Here is a 21561-nt window from a genome sequence, read left to right on the forward strand (position 1 = left end):
CCTCCTGAGTAGCTGGGATTATAGGTGTGTACCACTACATCTGGCTAATTTTTGTATTTTTAGTAGAGAACGGGGTTTCACCATGTTGGCCAGGCTGGTCTCCAACTCCTGAACTCATGACACACCCACCTCAGCCTCCAAAAGTGCTCAGATTACATGCGTGAGCCACCATGCCTGGCTGACACATGTATTCTTAACTGTTTCACTTGTGTAGTAGTATCTAGGCAACCTTCCAACATATCACCAGTGATCTCCTGAAGGACTTCTTAGACCTCCTTGACAAAAATGTGACATTTCTTACCAGCTACTGAGCATCTCCAGAAAGATTAAGAAACAAGTATTTCATTATCACCCATAGGAAACTATTCAAGGGCAGAAAACATGTCTTTCATGTGAGCTCCAGCTCCCAGCTCACATGGCACTTAATAAATGCAGCTGTATAGCTTGGTGGTTAAGAGCACAAATTTGAAACTCAGGAAAGTGGATGATTACTTCTAAGGGAAAAAGAACAATGTAATGGGAAGGGAGCTTCGAATGATTGCTAATCTTTTCTTGAGCAGGGTGTTGGGTATTTGTTATATTATTCTGTATTACCTTTTACATAAATATTTCATCAAAAAAGAAAAGAAGAAAAAAGAACACAGGCTTTGGAACTAGACAGAATTGGGCTGAAATCCTAGTTCCAGCACTTACTAGCTGTGCTTCCTCAGGCCATCAAGCCAGTTTATTCATCTCTAAAATAAAGCATTGACCAGCCTCACAGACTTGTTAAGAGGATTAATCAAGATGAGAGCTATATAATGCTTAGCACAACACCTGGCACGCACACATTAAGTATACAAATGGTAAAAGTTTGATGATGATGATCAGTTTGTTAAATGAGCACTGGCCTGGGTCAGAAAATCTGGATTCAGGAACCAGCTTTTGCCATTAACAGTACGACCCTGAGTTGTCAACAACCCTCTCTGGGCCTCAATTTTTCTCACCAGTTAAATCAGTTAAAAAAAAAAAAGGTGAGGATGGGTGGACTAGATGTTATCTAAACGCATATAGTACATGCTTAAACTACCATGGAGCACACCTAGAAAACAGGTCTGTAACACAAGAAAAACTGCACATTAACATTAAAGGTGGCCGGGCACGGTGGCTCATGCCTGTAATCCCAGCACTTTGGGAGGCAGAGGCGGGTAGATCACGAAATCAGGAGTTCGAGACCAGCCTGGCCAACATGGGGAAACCCCATCTCTACTAAAGATGCAAAAAAATTAGTCGGGCATGGTGGCACACGCCTGTAATCCCAGCTACTTGGGAGGCTGACACAGGAGAATCGCTTAAACCCAGGAGGCGGAGGTTGTAGTGAGCCAAAATCATGCCATTGTACTCTAGCCTAGGTGACAGGGTGAGACTCTGTCTCAAAAAAAAAAAATAATAATAATTAATTAATTAATTTAAGAACTGGGCATGGCAGCTCATGTCCATAATGCCAGCATTTTGGGATTCTGAGGTGAAGGGATGACTTGAGCCCTGGAGTTCAAATCCAGCCTGGGCAACACAGTGAAACCCTGTCTCTACCAAAAATAATTTTTAAAATAGCCAGGCATGGTGGCGTGTGCTTGTAGACCTAGCTACTTGGGAGGCTGGGATGGGAGGATCACCTGAGCCCAGGAGGTGGAGACTGCAGTGAGCTGTGATCGAACAGCTGACTGGTCCAGGCTGGGTGGACCAGGCTGGTCCAGGCTGGGTGACACAGCAAGACCCTGTCTCAAAACACACCCCATTAGGTAAACTTTTAGTACCCTCAAAATGGCAGAGAGATTTGCAAACTATAACTGTTAACTGTGTAGGGGAAAGTGATTTGGCAGAAACATTTGTCTAGCTACAAGAACAAAGTAGGACTCACCAAGCTAATGCTGGGTCTCAGAATTTTCAGATCTTGCCAACTTACATGCAATACTTCATAACCTTGTTTCCTAAATATCTCCTTTGTTATGGCCTTATTTAAGGTTCCAGCAACCCCAAACCTTCAGCTAGCTCAAGGTAGTGTTCCTCTCAACATTCATAGTTCATCCTGATTCCAGATGACTATGCGCAGTGGAAACAAAATACAGATGCTCCTTCACTTGATAGGATTACTTCCCCATAAACCCATCGTAAATTCAAAATATAAGTTAAAAATATACTTAAGCCAGATGGTGGTTCATGTCTGTAATCCCAGCAGTTTAGGAGGCTGAGGTGGGAAAAATCACTGAGCCCAAGAGTTTGAGATCAGCCTGGGCAAAAAAGTGAGATCCTATGTCTATAAAAAATAAAAAATTAGCCAGGCATGATGGTGCACACCTGTAGTCTCAGGTTATTTATTCGGGAGGCTAAGGGAGGATCCCTTGAGCCTGGGAAGTCAAAGCTGCAGTGAGCCATGATCAAGCCACTGACTCCAGCTTGGGCAACAGAATGAGAATTTATTTCAAAAAAATGTTTTTAAATGTGTTGGGATCCTCCCTGGCAACCAAAACTTAAAAAAAAAAAGAAAAAAGAAAATGCACTTGATGCTAGCAACACAGCAAGACAGTCCATGACTTACTATAGTTCTTCTCTTCTTTCCTTTTTTCTTTCTCTCTCCTTCTTTCCCTCCCTCCCTCTCTTTCTCTCTCTCTCTTTTCTTTTTTCTTCCTCTCTTTTTTCTTTTTTTGAGACAACATTTTGTTCTGTTGCCTAGGCTGCAGTGTAGTGGTGCAATCACAGCTCACTGCAACCTCAATTTCCTGGGCCCAGGTGATCCTCCTAACTCAGCCTCTCAAGTAGGTGGAACCACAGGCACACACCACTCCAGCATTCAGCTAATTTTTTTTTTTTATTATTTCTTGTAGAGACAGGGTCTCCCTAAGTTGTCCAGGCTGGCCTCAAATCCCTGGGCTCAAGTGAGTCTCTTGCCTTGACCTTTCAAACACTGGGAGTACAAGCATGAGCCATTATGCCTGGCCCTTTTTCGCGCGCGCGTGTGTGTGTGTGTGTGTGTGTGTGTGTGTGTGTGTGCTTTTTTTTTTTTTTTTTTTTTTGGAGAGACAAAGTCTCACTGTGTTGCCCAGGCTGCTCTTGAACTTCTGGGCTCAAGTAATCCTCCCACCCTGGCCTCCCAAAGCTCTGGGCCTACAGGTATGAGCCATCACGCCTGTCCCCTGATTTTTCAACTTTATAACTGGTTTATATGAATAATACACAGCAGACAGAGCTCTCTGTGGATCACAGACAGAATGCCTCTGTTATGAAGTCCCATTAAGTGCACTAAGCCCTGTACTTCATGTAATTTATTTTAGTAGCAGTATAACTCTCAGGTACTCAAAACAGCAAGGTCTTTTAAAGGATACAATGCCTGTATAATTTCTGTGACCTTTGCACTTCTAGGCCCGACTATTCCCAGTAGAGATGTCTGCTTTTCCTGGAGGGTCTCCATAATCACAACTACCATAGCATGGATATACCCAGGAACTTTTCCATTTCTAAAGAGCTATCCTGGATATTTTATGCTTTTTTTTTGGAGACAGAGTCTCACGGTTTTGCATAGGCAGGAGTATACTGGCATGATCACAGCTCACTGCGGCTTTGAACTCCTGGGCGCAAGTGATCCTCCTGCCTCAGCTTCCTAAGTAGCTTAGACTACAGGTGCATACCAACATATTCAGTTACTTTTAAAAAATTATTTGTACAGATAGGGTCTTGTTATGTTTCCCAGGCTGGTCTCAAACTTCTAGCCTCAAGCTATCCTCCTGCACTGGCCTCCCAAAGTGCTGGTGTTATAGGCATGAGCCACCATGCCCAGCCACCTGCACATTTTAAACATCTCTATATTCTCATCCTTCATCTACTACATTAAGAATGGCAAAAATGAAGCTGAAGCTCAAGGATTTAGTCCCATTCTTGGTCCTTAAAAAATGTGCCTACCTTAATAACCTTAAGATCCTGATTCTTCTCATATTCCCCTTTTCAGAATTATCTTTTTAAAATTTTGCTCTTGTTCCACCACTCTAAGGCCCTCACCAGTTTCAGGAAAAAAAAAAAAAAAAATCTACCTAACTTTTAGTTTTTTAGTGCCTTAGGGCCTGTCTACCTATTCCTATGTGAGACTATCAAAGAAATAATAAAGCAGCAAGTGTAAAAACCACTTTTAAGCTATTTTTAAAAGGCCAAGTAACATGGCTCACACCTGTAATCCAAGCACATCACTTGAGCCCAGGAGGTCTAGACCAGCCTGCACAACATGGAGAAACATCAGCTCTACAAAAAATTAAAAAATTAGCAGGGCATGGTAATGCACGCCTATATTCAGGAATTTGGGAGGCGGAGACAGGAGAATCACCCGAACCCAGGAAGTCGAAGCTACAGTGAGCCATCATCATGTCACTACACTCCAGCCTGGGCAACAGAGTGAGAGCCTGTCTCAAAAAAAAAAAAAAAAAAAGATAAACAAAGTGATCAAAATTAAGCCGATCCCCAACACTGAAAGGCTACTGGTTAACAAGAAAACACTTGGTCCTTCATCCCAATCACACAGGATCCCTTAGAAAATTCAGCTGTCACCGGGCGCGGTGGCACGTGTCTGTAGTCCCAGCTATTCGGGAGGCTGAGGCTGGAGGATCTCTTGAGTCCAGGAGTTCTAGGCTGTATGCGCTATGCCGATCGGGTGTCCACACTAAGTTTGGCATCAATATGGTGACCTCCCAGGAGCAGGGGACCAGCAGGTTGCCTAAGGAGGGATGAACCGGCCCAGGTCGGAAACGGAGCAGATTAAAACTCCTGTGCTGATAAGTAGTGGAAGTGTGCCTGTGAAGAGCCACTGCACCTCAGCCTGGGCAACACAGGGAGATCCCATCTCTTTTTTTAAAATAAAAAAAAAAAAAAAGAAAAGAAAATTCAGCTTTCAAGAGATGTTCTGTTACCTTTGAAGTTCCCTCCCTCACTATGGCTTAAAATCCCTCCATTCTTCGTCATCTCTCTCTTTTTTTTTTAAGAACAGAAATGGAAGTTTATTTTAAAAGGCTTTATAAGAGGAAATAAATGAAAAGTTGCTTGGTAGAGACCCAAGTGGGTGCCTGAAGGTCCAAGAGAGAAAAGACCCTCATCTCTTCTTAAAACTCATTAGAACAAACTTTTTCCCAGTCACAGTCCCCTTCTGCTTTTCCCATGGACCCCCTATGTCTGCAGTGCTATTTTCAGAACAGAAAACCAACATTATGAGGAAATTCAGACTTCTTCACAGCTCTGCTCATTAGTCAGACGGGCAGTTATGGCTGGCTGTGTAGCAGCAGGCTCCTGCCGAAGTACAAACCTGCCACCAGGTCTATTCCAGCAGAGCAGGCCTCATAGATAGAAAAGAAAACACCCTGGCAGGGGAGGAGGCATCGTAAATGACAATAATCAAGTAGCTTTACTTACGCTTGAACATACAGGCATTCAACACAGTAGTACCAGAGCAGGAACAATTCCATTTAACTTATTTATATCAGTCACTACTTTTTAAAGCATGATTTTTAAAAATTTACTCATACCCTGCCTCATCTGGAAAAGAATGTGAGGTAATTTAGCACTCACTACATTATAAAAAATACCATTTAGTTTAATAGTGAAATAATTGTACACTAAAAATAAAAGAACACGAATCTCTACCACATTAAAATTCAAGAGTGATTTCCATTTTTTTTTTTGAGTCGGAGTCTCAAAATGTTGCCCAGGTTGGTGAGCAATGGGACGACCTCAATTCACTGCAATCTACACCTCCCAGGTTCAAGCAATTCTCCTGCTTCAGCCTCCCGAGTATCTGGGATTACAGGCGCCTGCCACAACGCCTAGCTAATTTTTTGTATTTTTAGTAGAGACAGGGTTTCACAATGTTGGTCAGGCTGGTGGTCTTGAACTCCTGACCTCATGATCTGCATGACTCGGCCTCCCAAAGAGCTGGGATTACAAGTGTGAGCCACTGGCCTGCCATCATTTCCTTTTTTAAAAAAGCTCATTCGCAGCAAAAGTTCAAAATTGGAGCAAGAGAGATGGATTACAGTGAATTTAGGGAAAAAAACAGCACATTTGTATCAGTATCATTTTTGTTTCCTTTTGGAAGGACAGTGAAATAACAGCTACTTTAATAAAGAATCAGACAAATGTGACTTAGTCAAGAAATGCTTCAGCGAATCTAAACTAGGGCTTTTTGCTCTCCTTAGGGCTTGCATACCTATCCCTATGTGAGACTATCAAAGAAAGAATAAAGCAGCAAGTATAAAAGCCACTTTTAAGCTATTTTTTAAAAATTAGTATTTTGGCCAGGTGCAGTGGCTCACACATGTAATACCAGCACTTTGGGAGGCTGAGGCAGGTGGATCAATTGAGGCCAGGAGTTTGAGACCTGCCTGGCTAACATGGAAAAACCTGTCTCTACTAAAAAAAATACAAAAAACTAGCCAGGCATGGTGGCACACACCTGTAATCCCAGCTACTCAGGAGGCTGAGGCAAGAGAATCACTTGAATACAGGAGGCAGAGATTGCAGTGAGCCAAGATCACACCACAACACTTCAGCCTGGGCAACAGAGCAAGGCTCTGTCACACACACACACACACACACAGAAATAAATATATATATATATATATAATTTTTTTTTTTAAGAGACAAGATCTCCCTCTCTTGCCCAGGCTGATCTGGAACGCCTGAGCTCAAGCAATTTCACCTGCCTCATTCTCCCAAAGTGCTAGGATTACAGGCATAAGCCACCATGCCCAGCCTAAACTAATTTTAATTGAGAAATAAATGAGTGCCTTAAAGACAATGAAAACATTTTAGAATAAAAAATTATAAAAACTATTTAAATATACTTACAATTAAAAAGGTATCTTAATATGATATAAAGACTACATATTTTTAGCTGCTTCAGAAAATAAAAATTGTTTATGAGGGAACAAAAACCCCAAGTTCTTCTTATACTAATTAAGCTTTATATTTACTATAAAAATTATAATACAAATGCATATAAAACATTTTATTTGTTTTTTTTTTTAAAGAGACGGAGTTTCACCATGTTGACCAGGATGGTCTCGATCTCTTGACCTCTCGACCTTGTGATCTGCCTGTCTCAGTCCCCCAAAGTGCTGGGATTACAGGCGTGAGCCACCGCACCAGGCCTAAAACATTATATTTTACAATAAAATTTATAAATAATTTATTACTAATAAAATGTATAAAATATAAATACATTTGATACACTTAATATGTTATTAACATGGAGGACAAAAAAATTATCCTTTATTAGCCAGCCGACTAATGGCTTCTAGTTCTTCCACTTTGCCTGAGAAATGTTGAAGTAATCTATAAAAACTAAAAGCAAGATCACAATTATCTGCAAGGACAGAAGACCTTCTGATCCAATTCAATAGAATATGCCACAGTTCTGAGACTCCATGCTTCTAAGTAGGTCATCCATGGAAAACATAATTCATCACTATAGAACAAATTATCGAGATTTATCCAGGCTATAAATTTTCCTTTTCATCACATCTTTTGAACATCTAGTTCCAAATGACAGCAAATTCCTAATATTCATGAAGCAGAAATAACGTTCTCTGGTTCCAATTACCACTCTACCAGCCATACTGGCTATTTTTCTTGGTAACAAACACCCCCTGCTTCAAGTGGCAAAGAGACCATTTTTTTGTTTCTTTAGTAAGAAGCCTTGTTGGCTCTTCCTAAGTTATTGTATTTAGTATACACTGGGGGGAGGAGGGTGACCACAGAGTTATATTTTTAACTGGAAAACTTCAGCATTTGGCGAAATAGCTAAATATTGTTCCAGAGGACAATTTCATTGCCCATATGCAGATGATGTAGCCTGCAGAACAAAGGTGTCACCCAGCTATCCCTCTCCTTCAAACTAGATCAACACTAATTACCAACTAGCAGCAAAAAAAGACAATGGAGAAGACATTTCAATACATATGTGAGGATGATATAGAAAAGACTGAATGGACAGAATAGACTCTTTATGCAGAACAGACTCTATGGCCAGAGATGTTTGGACTTTGGCTTTTTCCACATTTAAAACAGCCTAACTTCTTTTATCTAAGTACTAAATACTCATTAACCAATTTGCATTAAAGCCTGTATGCTTAAGAAGTGGGCCAAGAAAAGATCCATTTCACATCAATGGGTGTTTGAACATCCTTGTCCACAGAATATTACCCAGGTAGTAAACAGAGTATAATTGAAACTGGAACAGTTTTAGTTTTTTTTTTTTTGAGACAGAGTCTCACTGTGTTGCCCAAGCTGGAGTACAGTGATGAAATCTCGGCTCACTGCAACCTCCACCTCCTGGGTTCAAGTGATTCCCCTGCCTCAGCCTCCTGAGTAGCTGGGATTACGGGGGCACACCACCATGCCCAGCTACTTTTTGTATTTTTAGTAGAGACAGGGTTTCACCATGTTAGTCAGGCTGGTCTCAAACTCCTGACCTTGTGATCCACCTGCATCAGCCTTCCAAAGTGCTGGGATTACAGGCGTGAGGCACCATGCCTGGCCAGTTTAATCTTTAAATATCATTCCAACAATGACCAGAATGAAAAACAATATGGCTTTTTTCTCTTTTTTTAGTTAAATAAAAGTAGAAGCAGGGTCTTACTATGTTGCCTATGCCAATCTCAAACTCCTGGTCTCAAGCGAGTCTCTTGCCTTGACCTCCCAAAACGATGGGATTAGCAATATGGCTTTAAAATGATCTTAGGCCAGGCACAGTGGTGCATGTCTGTGATCCCAGCACTTTGGGAAGCCAAGGTGGGTGGATCACTTAAGGTCAGAAATCAAGGCCAGCTTGGCCAACATGGTGAAAACCTGTCTTTACTAAAAACACAAAAATTAGCCAGGCGTGGTGGTATGCATCCGTAATCCTAGTTACTTGGGAGGCTGAGGCAGGAGAATTGCTTGAACCCAAGAGGCTGATGCTGCAGTGAGCCAAGATTGTACCACTGCACTGCAGCCTGGGTGACAGAATAAGACTCTGTCTCAAAAAAATAAAATAAAAAAAGAACAGGCCAGGCATGGTGGTTCACACCTATAATCCCAGCATTTGGGAGGCCGAACTGGGCAGATAACTTAGGGTCAGGAGTTTCAGACCAGCCTGGCCAATACAGTGGAACCCTGTTCCTACTAAAAAACAAACAGACAAAATATTAGCCAGATGTGGTAGCACATGCCTGTCATCCCAGCTACTGGCAAAGCTCAGATTACAGTGAGCCGAGATGACACCACTGGACTCCAGCTTGGGTGACAGAGAAAGACCCTGTCTAAAAAAATAATAATAAAGAAAGAAAGGAAAATGATCACATTTTTATGACAGAGAGGAGTGGTTTGGAAAACAAGGAAAGTCTAAACAAACTGAACTAGCTTGAACTCATTCATTCTTTCAAGAAATACCTGAGTACCTCTTTTTTTTACCAGGCCTGTTCTAGCCACAGGTAGAACAGGGCTACAGCACAAAGGAAGACAAATCCCCTTCCTTCATGACAATTCCTTTGTGGCCCAAGGGACGGGAAAACAAATGTATAAATATACATGGTTATGAGGATAATGCCTAGGTCAGAGCCTTCTTATAGAGAAAGCAATGAAGGAGAGAGTAGTATAAGAGGGAAGTAAAGCCCTTCCAGATTGTGGAGGCCTGCATTAAAAAGTTTGGATTTTATTCTAGGTGAAAGTAGAAATCATTGGATGATATATATTTTTTGAGACAGATTCTCACCCTGTCACCCAGACTGGAGTGCAGTGGTGCAGTCACAGCTCATTGCAGCCTTGAACTCCTGGGCTCAAGTGATTCTCCCACCTCGGCCTCTCAAGTAGCTGGAACTGCAGGTGCACACCTACCATACCTAGCTAATTTTTTGTATTTTTTGTAGAGATGAAGTTTCGTCGTGTTGCCCAGCCATGCTGGGCTCAAGTGATCCTTCTGCCTTAGCCTCCCAAAGTGAAGAGATTATAGGCATGAGCCACACACCTGGCCCATTAGATGATTTTTAAGGTGCATAACAGAATCTGAGATATTTTCTAAAGATGAATCTGAGAGTATACATTCAGAACAGCTTGAATCTATACTCCCAAATTTAAAAAAAATTAAAAATAAAAAACCAAAGACGAATCTTCCTGCTCCATGGAAAATGAAGGAAAGCAGAAGCAGAAAGACTGGTTAAGGCCGGGCGTGGTGGCTCATGTCTGTAATCCAAGCACTTTGGAGGCCAAGGGGGGTGGATCACCTGAGGTCGGGAGCTCAAGACCAGCCTGACCAACATGGTGAAACCCCATCTTAAAATAAAAAAAGAAAGACTGGTTAAGGGAGATACTGCAAAAATCTAGTCCAAAGCCAATGGAAGTTTGAACTAGTTTGGCAGAGGCTGTAACGATAATCAGAGTTAAACAAACCAGTTCAACTCTGAGCTGCCAGATTCATTTTAAAAGAAGATAACAGCTCTTTTAAAACTGTGTGGCTCATGCTTGTAATCCCAGCACTTTGGGAGGCCAAGGTAGGAGGATCACATGAGATACAGAGTTCAAGATCAGCCTGACCAACATAGAGAAACCCCATCTCTACTAAAAATACAAAATTTGCTGAGCGTGGTGGCTTATGCCTGTAATCCCAGCTACTCAGGAGGCTGAGGCAGGAGAACTGCTTGAAGGGGAGGTTGCAGTGAGCCAAGATTACGCCACTGCACTCCAGCCTCGGCAACAAGAGCAAAACTCCATCTCAAAAAAATAAAAAATAAAAGAGGATCACAGTTCCATTTTCTTAATGAACTTGACTAGGAAAAAACAAATATATCTCAATTTAATTTAAAAAGAAGTCTTCATTAAAATGAAGACCATCCTGTTTACTTTTATTTATTTATTTATTGAGACAGAGGCATGATCTGTTCCCCAGGCAGGAGTGCAGAGGCGTGATCTCAGTTCACTCCAACAGCTACTTCCTGGGTTCCAGCGATTCTCATGCCTCAGCTTCCCAAGTAGCTGGGACTACAAGCGCATGCCACCACATCCACCTATTTTTTTTATTTTTAGTAGAGAGGGAGTTTCACCATGTTGGCCATGCTGGTCTCGAACTCCTGACCTCAAATGATCCACCTGCCTCGGCCTCCCAAAGTGCTGGGACTATACAGTCACGAGCCACTGCACCTAGCCTATCCTGTTTACTTTTAATACAGCTACATGACTTAGATAAAAGGATAGTAAGGCACTTTCTAATTTTAAAAGGACATTTCTTAAGCATAATAAAGCAAATCTAGTTAAATATAAATTCAGGCCAAGAATTTAACCATGAAAAATTATGACCTGAAGACCTAAGTTTTGTGTGGGTGTATTTTTATTTTTAAAAACTGTTTATTTTAATTTTTAAAAGATTTTTATGTGTTTAAGTGCAGATTTCTCATATGCATATATTGCAGTGATGATGTCTGGGCTTTTCTTGTGCCTATCACCTAAATAGAAAACATTGTACCCAGGGCCAGGCTTGGTGGCTGACGCCTGTAATCCCAGCACTTTGGGAGGCCGAGGCGAGCGGATCATGAAGTCAAGAGATCGAAATCATCCTGGCCAACATGGTGAAACCTCGTCTCTACTAAAAAATACAAAAACTAGCTAGGTGTGGTGGCACACGCCTGTAGTCCCAGCTACTTGGGAGGCTGAGGCAGGAGAATTGCTTGAACCCGGGAGGTGGAGGTTGCAGTGAGCCGAGATCACGCCACTGCACTCCAGCCTGGTGCCTGGTGACAGAGCAAGGCTCTGTCTCAAAAAAAAAAAAGAAAACATTGTACCTAATAGGTAATTTCTCACCCTGCAGTGCCCTTTCACCCTCCCACCTTTGTGATGTCCAGTGTCTATTATTCCACTCTGTATCTCCATGTATACCTGTCATTCAGCTCCCACGTGTAAGTGAAAACATGCAGTATTTGGTTCCGTTTCCGAGTTATTTTACTTAGAATAATGGTCTCCAGTTCTATATATGTTGTTGCAAAAAACACAATTTCATTCTTTGTTTTATGGCTGAGTAGTATTCCATGGTATATATGTCACTTTTTTTTTTTTTTTGAGACAGAGTCTCACTCTGTTACCCAGGTTGGAGTACAGTGGCATAATCTCAGCTCACTGTGACCTCCACCTCCTGGATGCAACCCATTCTTCCACCTTAGCCTACTGAGTAGCTGGGATTACAGGTGCATGCCACCACAGCTGACCAATTATTGTATTTTTAGTGGAGAACAGGTTTCATGATGTTGGCCAGGCTGGTCTCAAACTCCTGATCCTAAGGTGATCCACCCACCTTGGCCTCCCAAAGTGTTGGAATTACAGGCGTGAGCCACTGCACCTAGCCATTAAAAATTAATTAATTTTAATTTTTTTAAGAGAATCTTGCTCTGTCACCCGGGATGAAGTGCAGTGGTGTAATCATGGCTCACTGCAACCTCGACCTTCTGGGTTCAGGCAGTCTCTCACCTCAGCCGTCCCAGTAGCTAGGACTACAGGTGCACACCACCATGCCTAGCTAATATTGTTTTTGGTTTTTTTTATTTTTGAAGCAGGGGTCTCATTATGTTTTCCAGGCTGGTCTCAAACTCCTGCTTTCAAGCAATCCTCCTGTCCAAACTGGTCTCAAACTCCTGACCTCAGGTGATCCACCCACCCTGGCCTCCCAAAGTGGTGGGATTATAGACATGAGCCACCGCACCCAGCCAAGACTTAGCATTTCAAAGTGCTACACCTAGGCTAACAGCTGCCAAATATTTACATTAAATCTCACAATGTAAAGCCTCTAACATTTCCCCCCAAAATATCAGCCTTTAAAATAAATAAAATTATATATTCCGATTAAGAGTATTTATGATATTTTCCAATGTGAAAAATAACATATACTGTTGATGGCCCAAGGCTTTTGTACCATCCTTTAAGAAAAGTGTCTTCCTAGCTGGGCTCAGTGGCTCACACCTGTAATCCCAGCACTTTGGGAGGCTGAGGCAGGAGGATCACCTGAGGTCAGGAGTTCGAAACTAGCCTGGGCAAAATGGTGAAACCCCGTCTTTTAAAAAAAAAAAAAGAAAGAAAGAAAAGTGTCTTCCTGTGGCTGACATGGTGGCCAGCGCCTGTAGTCTCAGCTACTCTGGAGGCTAAGGCAGGAATTGCTTGAGCCCAAGAGGTCGAGGCTATGGTACACTGTGATCACACGTGTGAACAGCTAGTGTACTCCAGCCTGGGAAACACAGCAAGAACCCATCTCTTAAAAAAAGAAAAAAGAAAGAAAAGTTTATTTCTCAAAAACTAAGGCTTTCTCTGTGTCAAGTTGCTCACTATAATCAGAAAACTGTACCACATAGATACATACAGTTTTACCAATTGTCTTATTGCTTTCTACAAAACATGGATTGTAAGCTTTCTAACAAATTTTGAATCCTTTCATATATTCCTAAATAAGTAATATTGTTAATTTTTATTTACTTTTTCATTTTTTTTGAGACGGAGTTTCGCTCTTGTTACCCAGGCTGGGGTGCAATGGCGTGATCTCGGCTCACTGCAACCTCCGCCTCCTGGGTTCAGGCAATTCTCCTGCCTCAGCTTCCTGAGTAGCTGGGATTACAGGCACGCACCACCATGCCCAGCTAATTTTTTGTATTTTTAGTAGAGACGGGGTTTCACCATGTTGAACACAATGGTCTCGATCTCTTGACCTCGTGATCCACCCGCCTCGGCCTCCCAAAGTGCTGGAATTACAGGCGTGAGCCACCGCGCCCGGCCCTCATTTGTTTTTTTTGACACAGAGTCTTGCTCTGTCACCAGGCAGGAGTGCAGTGGGGCGATCACAGCTCACTGCAACCTCTACCTCCTGGGTTCAAGCGATTCTCCTGCCTCAGCCTCCCTAGTAGCTGGGAGTATAGGCGCACGCCACCATACCCAGTTAATTTTTGTATTTTTAGTAGAGATGGGGTTTCACCATGTTGGCCAGGATGGTCTCAATCTCTTGACTTTGTGATCTGCCTGCCTCAGCCTCCCAAAGTGCTGGGACTAGAGGCATGAGCCACCACGCCTGGTCCAAGTAATACTGTTAATGTTTTAACTTACATGTCCTAAGAATGACATATTGTTTATATGTGTAACACTTTTATTTAGATGCTTTTTTTTTTTGAGACAGTCTCATTCTATCGCCCAGGTTACAGCCAGGTGTGGTGGCATGTGCCTGTAGTCCCAGCTACTCAGGAGGCTGAGGTGGGAGAATTGCTTGAACCTGGGAGGCAGAGGTTGCAGTGAGCCAAGATCACGCCACTGCACTCCCGCCTAGGTGACAGAGTGAGACTCTGTCTCAAAACAACAACAACAAACAATTTCATGATATAAAAGGATCAGTTTTTTAAGCAAGTAACCTACTCACTTTCCCTACCTTGCTCCAAAAGCATAAGCATGAATCATATGTTAAATAGCACCTTCCTGAACTTTGTCAAAGAAGTCCATGAAAAATACAGATTAAGATATAATTATAAATAAAAACTAAAATTTACAACTGCAAACCAAAAAGTAAACTCTGGCTGGCTAAGGTTACTCCTAGATTCTAATTCTAAAGGAAGATTTTTCCAAACAGCAGGTGGATGAAATTTCAATGAAGATCAAAAAACTACAGATGGGGGCAAAAATGTGAGTCCTTGGGAGTCCATTATCGTGACCCTGAGGGGTTACCAAGAATGAAATATGGTTTAGAATAGAATGTTTCGAAACAGCTTATGGCAGAACATTAATTAATGTATTAACATTTTAAAACAAACAATCTAGTTCTCCTGGGCCCACTTTCTTATTTTAGTCCTAGCAACTGAGTCACATAACTTGCACTGTGATAGAGAAGTCCCCGCTGTTCTGTCCTCATGGCGGTGAACAGAGATAACTATCTTTTAATACATGTTCAAAAGATGAAATGTATGAAATTTCTGGATGGGGGGAGGTATCAAATGTCTGTATGCTTGTTGTCATTAATAAATTATCAAGTACCTATGGAATAAATAATGCTTAAAAAGAGAGCAAAGATTAGGCTTTGGGGTAACAATAATTGGACTCTCCCCAGATAATTCTAATTCATTGAGTATTTGCATAACTTGAAGCTGGGAAAAAATAAGTTTGAGGAAATATCTCGAGTACCAAGAGTTATTCCGATGCAAAGCACAAGTACTGCTAAAAAGGATCCGGCCCTTTCCACTACTCATATCTTAATGCCAATGCACAGAGTGAGTGAAGACTGCGAATGCCAAAAAAAAATGCAGAAACCTGACCTTGCCCACAAGTCGAATAGTTCTGCGCCCCTCCCCCAGCTTCCCCAGGAGCCGGTTCACGCAATCCCAATTGGTCAGTTTGCTTATTCCAGCACCTGCCTGGCAGTGACAAGGGAATCTCCAGGGGAAGACAAGAAGGTCGGAAAAAAGGCGGCCTGGGAAACTGTGAGGCCCAGGAGGACAAGGTTCGAAGAGGAAAAGGAGAGAATCTTCGGAGGGATGAGGTCGGGCAGTTAAGGGATAATGGGGACATGGCTTGGGCGGAAGGCTAGGGAACAGGGAAAGGAGATCTTAGGAGGGCCCAGATAAGGTGACAAGATGAGGGCCGCCGTCGGGCAGCCACAAGGGAAGAGTAAAGGGGCTGGAAGGCCTAGGAGCGCGGAGAGAGGAGAGCGGAGCTGTGAGGCGCGAGAAAAGCCGGAGCTGCAAGTGTTGGGGCTGCAGGGGCGACAGGGGCTGCAGGGGCGACAGGGGCAGGGAGGATAGGGACTCCGGGGCCGGCCCGCGGGTGCGAACTCACGTTCTCCCACTAGCAGGATCCGCACGTCTTTCTTCATGTCGGCGGTTCTCGGGGGCCAGCCTCCGCCTGTACGCATGGAGTGGACTCCTTTCGCCAGGAGCGCCCACCCCACGGCGCCACCTGCCAGCCTCTTCGGCCGCTGGGGCTCGCCGCGCCGCCCCTAAAGCTGCTTCCCCCTTACGGGAGCCGGGACGGCACCAGCTCCGCCTCCTCCGGCCCAGCGGGAGGCGGTGGCGTCGGGGACGACGGCACGCAGCGAGGGACACGCGCTTTCAGAACGCGAACGCTCTCAGCGCAGGAACAGCGCTCCCGCTGTCAGGCCGCCGCAGCGCAGGCCCAGGGAGCCTCGCCCACCCTCTTCTGGGCACCACGACCCCAGAGACGTTTTGGGCCCGGAATTTGACTAACAGATTCCCTGGTTTAAACCCATTTATTTATTCCACAAATAGGGACAGAAATTCCCTGTTCAAAGTCACATAATTAGAGCGTGGCAGTGACTCAGGGCAGGGCTCTTCTCACCAGACTAAACTCCAGGAGGGCGGCGACCTCCTTCCTGGTTTTCCGCTGCGTCTCCACGTTGTTGGACAGAACCCTCAGAAAATGCTTGATCGAATAGGGCGACTGGCTCCCAGAATCCGGCGCTTTCCACTCCCCGAGGTCCATCATCCTAGTCGTTTTTGCGTGTGATGCTTATAAAATACGATAAAATTCCTCTTTACGCTGTGTGAACAGACTTGTTTCTTTATAACCAAACTAAGTGCCCTTTTTCTGTCTATATAGTTTATTTTGTGGCAGGGTTTTAGGATACTTTGCTTTCTTTTCTTTCTTTTTTTGAGACGGAGTCTCCCTCTGTCGCCAGGCTGGAGTGCAGTGACGCTATCTCGGCTCACTGCAACCTCTGCCTCCCAGGTTCAAGCGATTCTCCTGCCTCAGCCTCCTGAGCAGCTTGAACTACAGGTGTGCGCCACCACACCCGGCTACTTTTTGTATTTTTTAGTAGAGACGGGGTTTCACCTTGTTGGCCAGGATGGTCTCGATTTCTTGAGACTTCGCAACCCGCTCGCCTCGACTTCCCCAAGTGCTGGGATTACAGGCGTGACTGCCCCCGGCCTCAGATAGTTTTCTTTTCTCAGGCTTATGCAGCATAATGCTAGACAAGGAGGTGGCACTGGATAATAAACTCTAACTGATTTTTCTAACATTGCCTTTATTTTCTCCTGACCCTCTCCATCTGAAGGAATTTGTTGCTATGTGCTTAATGTTTGGTACACTGGAAAATATGTATATATACACACATATATACATATATACCCATATATGTATAAAATATGTACACACATACACATGCACGTGAGAATATATATCACATCCCTAATGCTTGGCACACAGTGGGAAATGTAAAATACATATATTAAATTAGTGAGGAAGCACTATCTGTACATAATGTACCTTTTTTCTATCTTAAGTATTACATAATAAACATTTAAAGGGAATGAAATGTGAGTAATACCAATCTCCCCTTCTCCTAGGAGAAGTCATGTGGTCTCTTGCAGCAGCTAAGAGTTGCTGGCAAACTTCCTAGGTTTGAATCTAGGCTCCACATAACAGCTCTGTGATCCTGAGTAAGTGCTTTTATTTTTCCTTCTCTCAGCCACTGTTTGTTCTTCTGTAGCATGGAAATAATGATAATAATACCTTCCTCTTGAGGCGGTTGTGAGTAATAAATACAATAACACCTGTCCGGCATTTGGTACAGTGCCAAACTCTGTGTGCTCTCCTGATCTCAGCTATCATTATTAGCATATAAAACGGTCACTAAAAAGTTGTAATCCACAGGTTTTGAGGCAAATATGTTGTTGTGTTTACTGCAGAATTTCACCATCTTAGTTATTTGATGTCCCTAAGGAGCATAGGGGAGAAAGTTTCAAAAACAACTCTAACCCTGTCCGTGTTAGGAAAGATACACTCCTTGTTCACTGGGAGATAATGAAGTCACGTTACTGGGTAGATGTAAGTAAGGTGCTTTCATCTCCCTCCTCCCCATAACCTCAGTGAGTGGAAATGTGAAATTCAGGAGGCTTGGTTACCTGATCTTTCAGGGAAAAGTAGCCCTCAGAACTTTTGTGTTACAAAATGTTTGAGTTGGAGGAACCCTTATAGAGCTCCTATTCCAATCCCATTACTCTGTAGATAAGAAAAGCAAGGCCGACTGAGACACAGTGACCTGACACAGGCAGCATGGCTGAGACTGAGATTTGCTCTGCCATTTCTAGTGCATGGCTCTAGACAACTCATGTCACCTCGTTGTGCCTCAGTTTCCTCTCTACCACATGAAGGCTATGATCTCTTCCTTATGAAGTTTTTTGGAGGAGCTCATAAAATAATGTATTTTATGCAAATAATGTAATGAATTGTAAAACATTTTCTTTAAAAAAAAAGTTTCACAAATATCAGGGCACAAAGATCAAAAGCCTTTTACAGATGGGCAAATTCTTTAGGGCACTGCTTGTTCCAGCCAGCTTTGTAAAGAATCTCAATCCCTAGGAGCTCTCAATCAGTTGCCGGTTAATGACAATGTTGATTCTTTGGGGCTTCTCCAGGAGGGTGAGAGTGACAAGGTCTTCAAGGTGTTGTAGCTGTGTACTGGGTAATGTCTGGTAGGCAGGGGCTAGAAAAAACTGTTTTTCTTTTTAAGGGGGGCCATCATAGAGATAATATTGCAAAGAACTCCTTTATATATAAAACCTACTTAAAAATCCATATCTAGCCAGGTATGGTGGTTCACACCTATAATCCCAAAGCTTGGAGTAGCCGAAGTGGGAGGATCTCTTGAGGCCAGGAGTTCAAGACCAGCCTGAGAAACATCAAAACTCCATCTCTACAAAAAATAAATAAATTAACTGGGCATGGTGGCATGCACCTATAGTCCCAGTTAGGAGGCTGAGGTGGGAGGATCACTAAAGACCAGGAGTTGGAGACTGCAGTGAGCTATGATGGCAGTCTGGGTGACAGAGCCAGACCCTGTCTCTAAAAATAAAAATAAAAATCTGACAAAGCAGGCACGATGGCTCATGCCTGTAATCCTAGCAGTTTGGGAGGTCAAGGTGGGGGGATCACTTGAGGTAGGAGTTCAAGACCAGCCTGGCCAACATGGCAAAACCCCATGTCTACTAAAAATACAAAAATTAGCCAGCCATGGTGGTGCATACCTGTAATCCCAGCTACTCAGGAGGCTGAGGCAGGGGAATCGCTTGAACCCAGGAGGCAGAGGTGGTAGTGAGCTGAGACTGCACCACTGCACTCCAGCCTGGGCGACAGAGTGAGACTACATCCCAAAACAACAACAACAACAAAAACAAAACACAACAAAATCTGACTCAAGGGCTGCAGGAAAAAGGCAACATCAAACACTTTCAGTGGGCAATGGGTATAGTTTGGTACAAACTAAGGCTAGCACTTGCTAAAGTTGGAGAGTGGGAGTCTGGCATGCCAGAGCTTGCCTCCCCTGCAATATAAGTTTCTTTCTACAGTCCACAGTCATCTTCTGATCATCTATACTTCTGCCATTCTGGCTCCCTGGCTTGTCTTGAACCTTACGCCCTCCTTATGATGTTAACAAACGTCCAGCAGGGGTCACTCTGATGTTCTCCTGGAGACAGCACAGGTCGGTGGCTAAAGCAGGGTAGCTTGGCTGGGTGCGCAGGCTCAAATCCCAGCACTTTGGGAGGCTGAGGTGAGAGGATTCCTTGAGCCCAGGAGTTCAAGGCCTGTCTGACCTCATCTCTACAAAAAATTTTAAAAATTAAGCCGGGCGCAGTGGCTCACGCCTGCAATCTCAACACTTTGGAAGGCTGAGGTGGACAGGTCACCTGAGGTCAGGAGTTCAAGACCAGCCTGGGCAACATGGCGAAACCCTGCCTCCACTAAAAATATAAAAATCAGCTGGGTGTGGTGGTGGGCACCTGTAATCCCAGCTACTTGGGTGGCTGAGGCATGAGAATCGCTTGAACCCAGGAGGCAGAGGTTGCAGTGAGCCGAGATCAAGCCACTGCACTCCAGCCTGGGGATACAGCGAGACTCTGTCTACAAAGAAAGAAGAAAAAAAATTAAAGAATTAATTGGACATGGTGGCTCACACCTGTAGTCCCAGCTACATGGGAGGATTGCTGGAGCACAGGAGGTTGAGGCTGCAGTGAGCTGTGATCATACCACTGCACTCCAGACTGGGCGACAAAGTAAGACTCCCGTCTCTTAAAAACAGCAACAATAAAGAGTAAGGACGATGGAGTCTGCCTGCTAGGTCTGAACATCAATTGTGCCAGTTACTAGCTGTGCATCATTGGACGGATTATTTAACTTCTCTGTGCCTCATCTGCCAAATGGGAATAACAATAGGACATACCTCATGAGATTGTTATGAAGATTAAATTAATTAGTATAATAGGAAAAGCCAGGCATGGTTGCTTACACTTGTAATCCCAGCACTTTGGAGGCTGAGGTGGGTGTATCACCTGAGATCAGGAGTTCAAGACCAGCCTGGTCAACATGGTAAAACCCCATCTCTACTAAAAATACAAAAATTAGCCAGGTGTGGTGGTGGGCACCTGTAAGCCCAGTTACTTAGGAGGATGAGGCAGGAGAATCACTAGAACCTGGGAAGTGGAGGTTGCAGTGAGCTGAGATTGCACCATTACACTCTAGCCTGGGCAACAGCAAGATTCTATCTCCAAAAAAAAAAAAAAAAAAACAAGACTCATTAGCTGGGTGTAATGGCATGCACCTGTAATCACTTGAGCCTAGGAGGTCAAAGCTGCAGTGAGCTGCGATTGTGCCACTGCACTCCAGACTGGGTGACAGAGTAAGACCCTGTCTCAAAAAAAAAAAGAAAAAAGAAAAACCCCAACCTATATGTATATACATATATATACACGTATTCATATATGTGTATATATACACATATATGTATATGTAGTTTTATATATATATATTATATGTATACATATATATGGAAAACCCTTAGAATAGTACCTGGTGCATGGTCAGTGATACATAGATGTTGAAGTGGGGAGATAGGAAAGACACAGTCCTTGTTCACTGGCAGATAATGAAGAAATATTCCAGGGAGAATGCCAATAACGACCTTTAGTCTCCCCCTTCCCACCCACACATCAAATAAAATAAATTATAGGGGAAGTGGCTTCTGTACACCTCTCTGAGCCTGAGGATAGAGCTTCATGATGACACATACTGCAGCAATCATAAGCCAAAGCACAGAGTTGTTGGCAGTGAATTTACTGTTGGGATATTACAGACCGATTACAGTGTATTAAATAGATTGGATAAGGCCAAGAAGACAGATTGGTATCTCTAAGACACTGATGGAATTTTCCTCTAGAATACCAGGAAGGAGCTCTACCCTCACAATACAGTCTTCATGCCTCCTCAACTGTGCAGGGGACATAGGGAGGACAGAGCAAAGTACTTTCGCCAGGAGATAAGAGGATCCATCTTTATGCCTATCAAAGGGGAAACTTGCAACACAGTCTCTCTCTGAATCCCAGGACAGCAGAACATCCAGGGCCAGTGCGCAGGCCTGCTGGGTAGAAGATAAAGTGTGTGTTAAATGACTGACATTGGGTGGGAACAGGGGGCCCCAACTCTGATTGGTGAGTTAGACACAGTCCTGGGCAGGAGACCAAATAAGACTTGGCTTGGCATCAGTCCCAT

At 43.5% G+C, this 21561-nt stretch overlaps 1 protein-coding gene across 28 annotated transcripts in view; it reads right to left on the reverse strand.

Moving 5' to 3' along the window:
* The window catches only part of RHOT1 (ras homolog family member T1), a 72084-nt gene extending 56045 nt beyond the window's left edge, over positions 1-16039 (reverse strand). For all 28 annotated transcript variants that reach the window (XR_013535789.1, XR_013535788.1, XR_004743389.3 and 25 more), the window contains exon 1: positions 15835-16039. Coding sequence is in view for 12 of the 28 variants with exons in the window: in XM_002748197.6 (XP_002748243.1) it covers positions 15835-15910 (76 nt within the window). In the remaining 16 variants the exon portion in view is untranslated. The remainder of the gene's footprint in view (positions 1-15834) is intronic.
* Between the last annotated feature and the right edge of the window lie 5522 nt (positions 16040-21561).

Source organism: Callithrix jacchus, chromosome 5, assembly GCF_049354715.1.
Source record: "Callithrix jacchus isolate 240 chromosome 5, calJac240_pri, whole genome shotgun sequence".
NCBI classification, from domain to species: domain Eukaryota; kingdom Metazoa; phylum Chordata; class Mammalia; order Primates; family Cebidae; genus Callithrix; species Callithrix jacchus.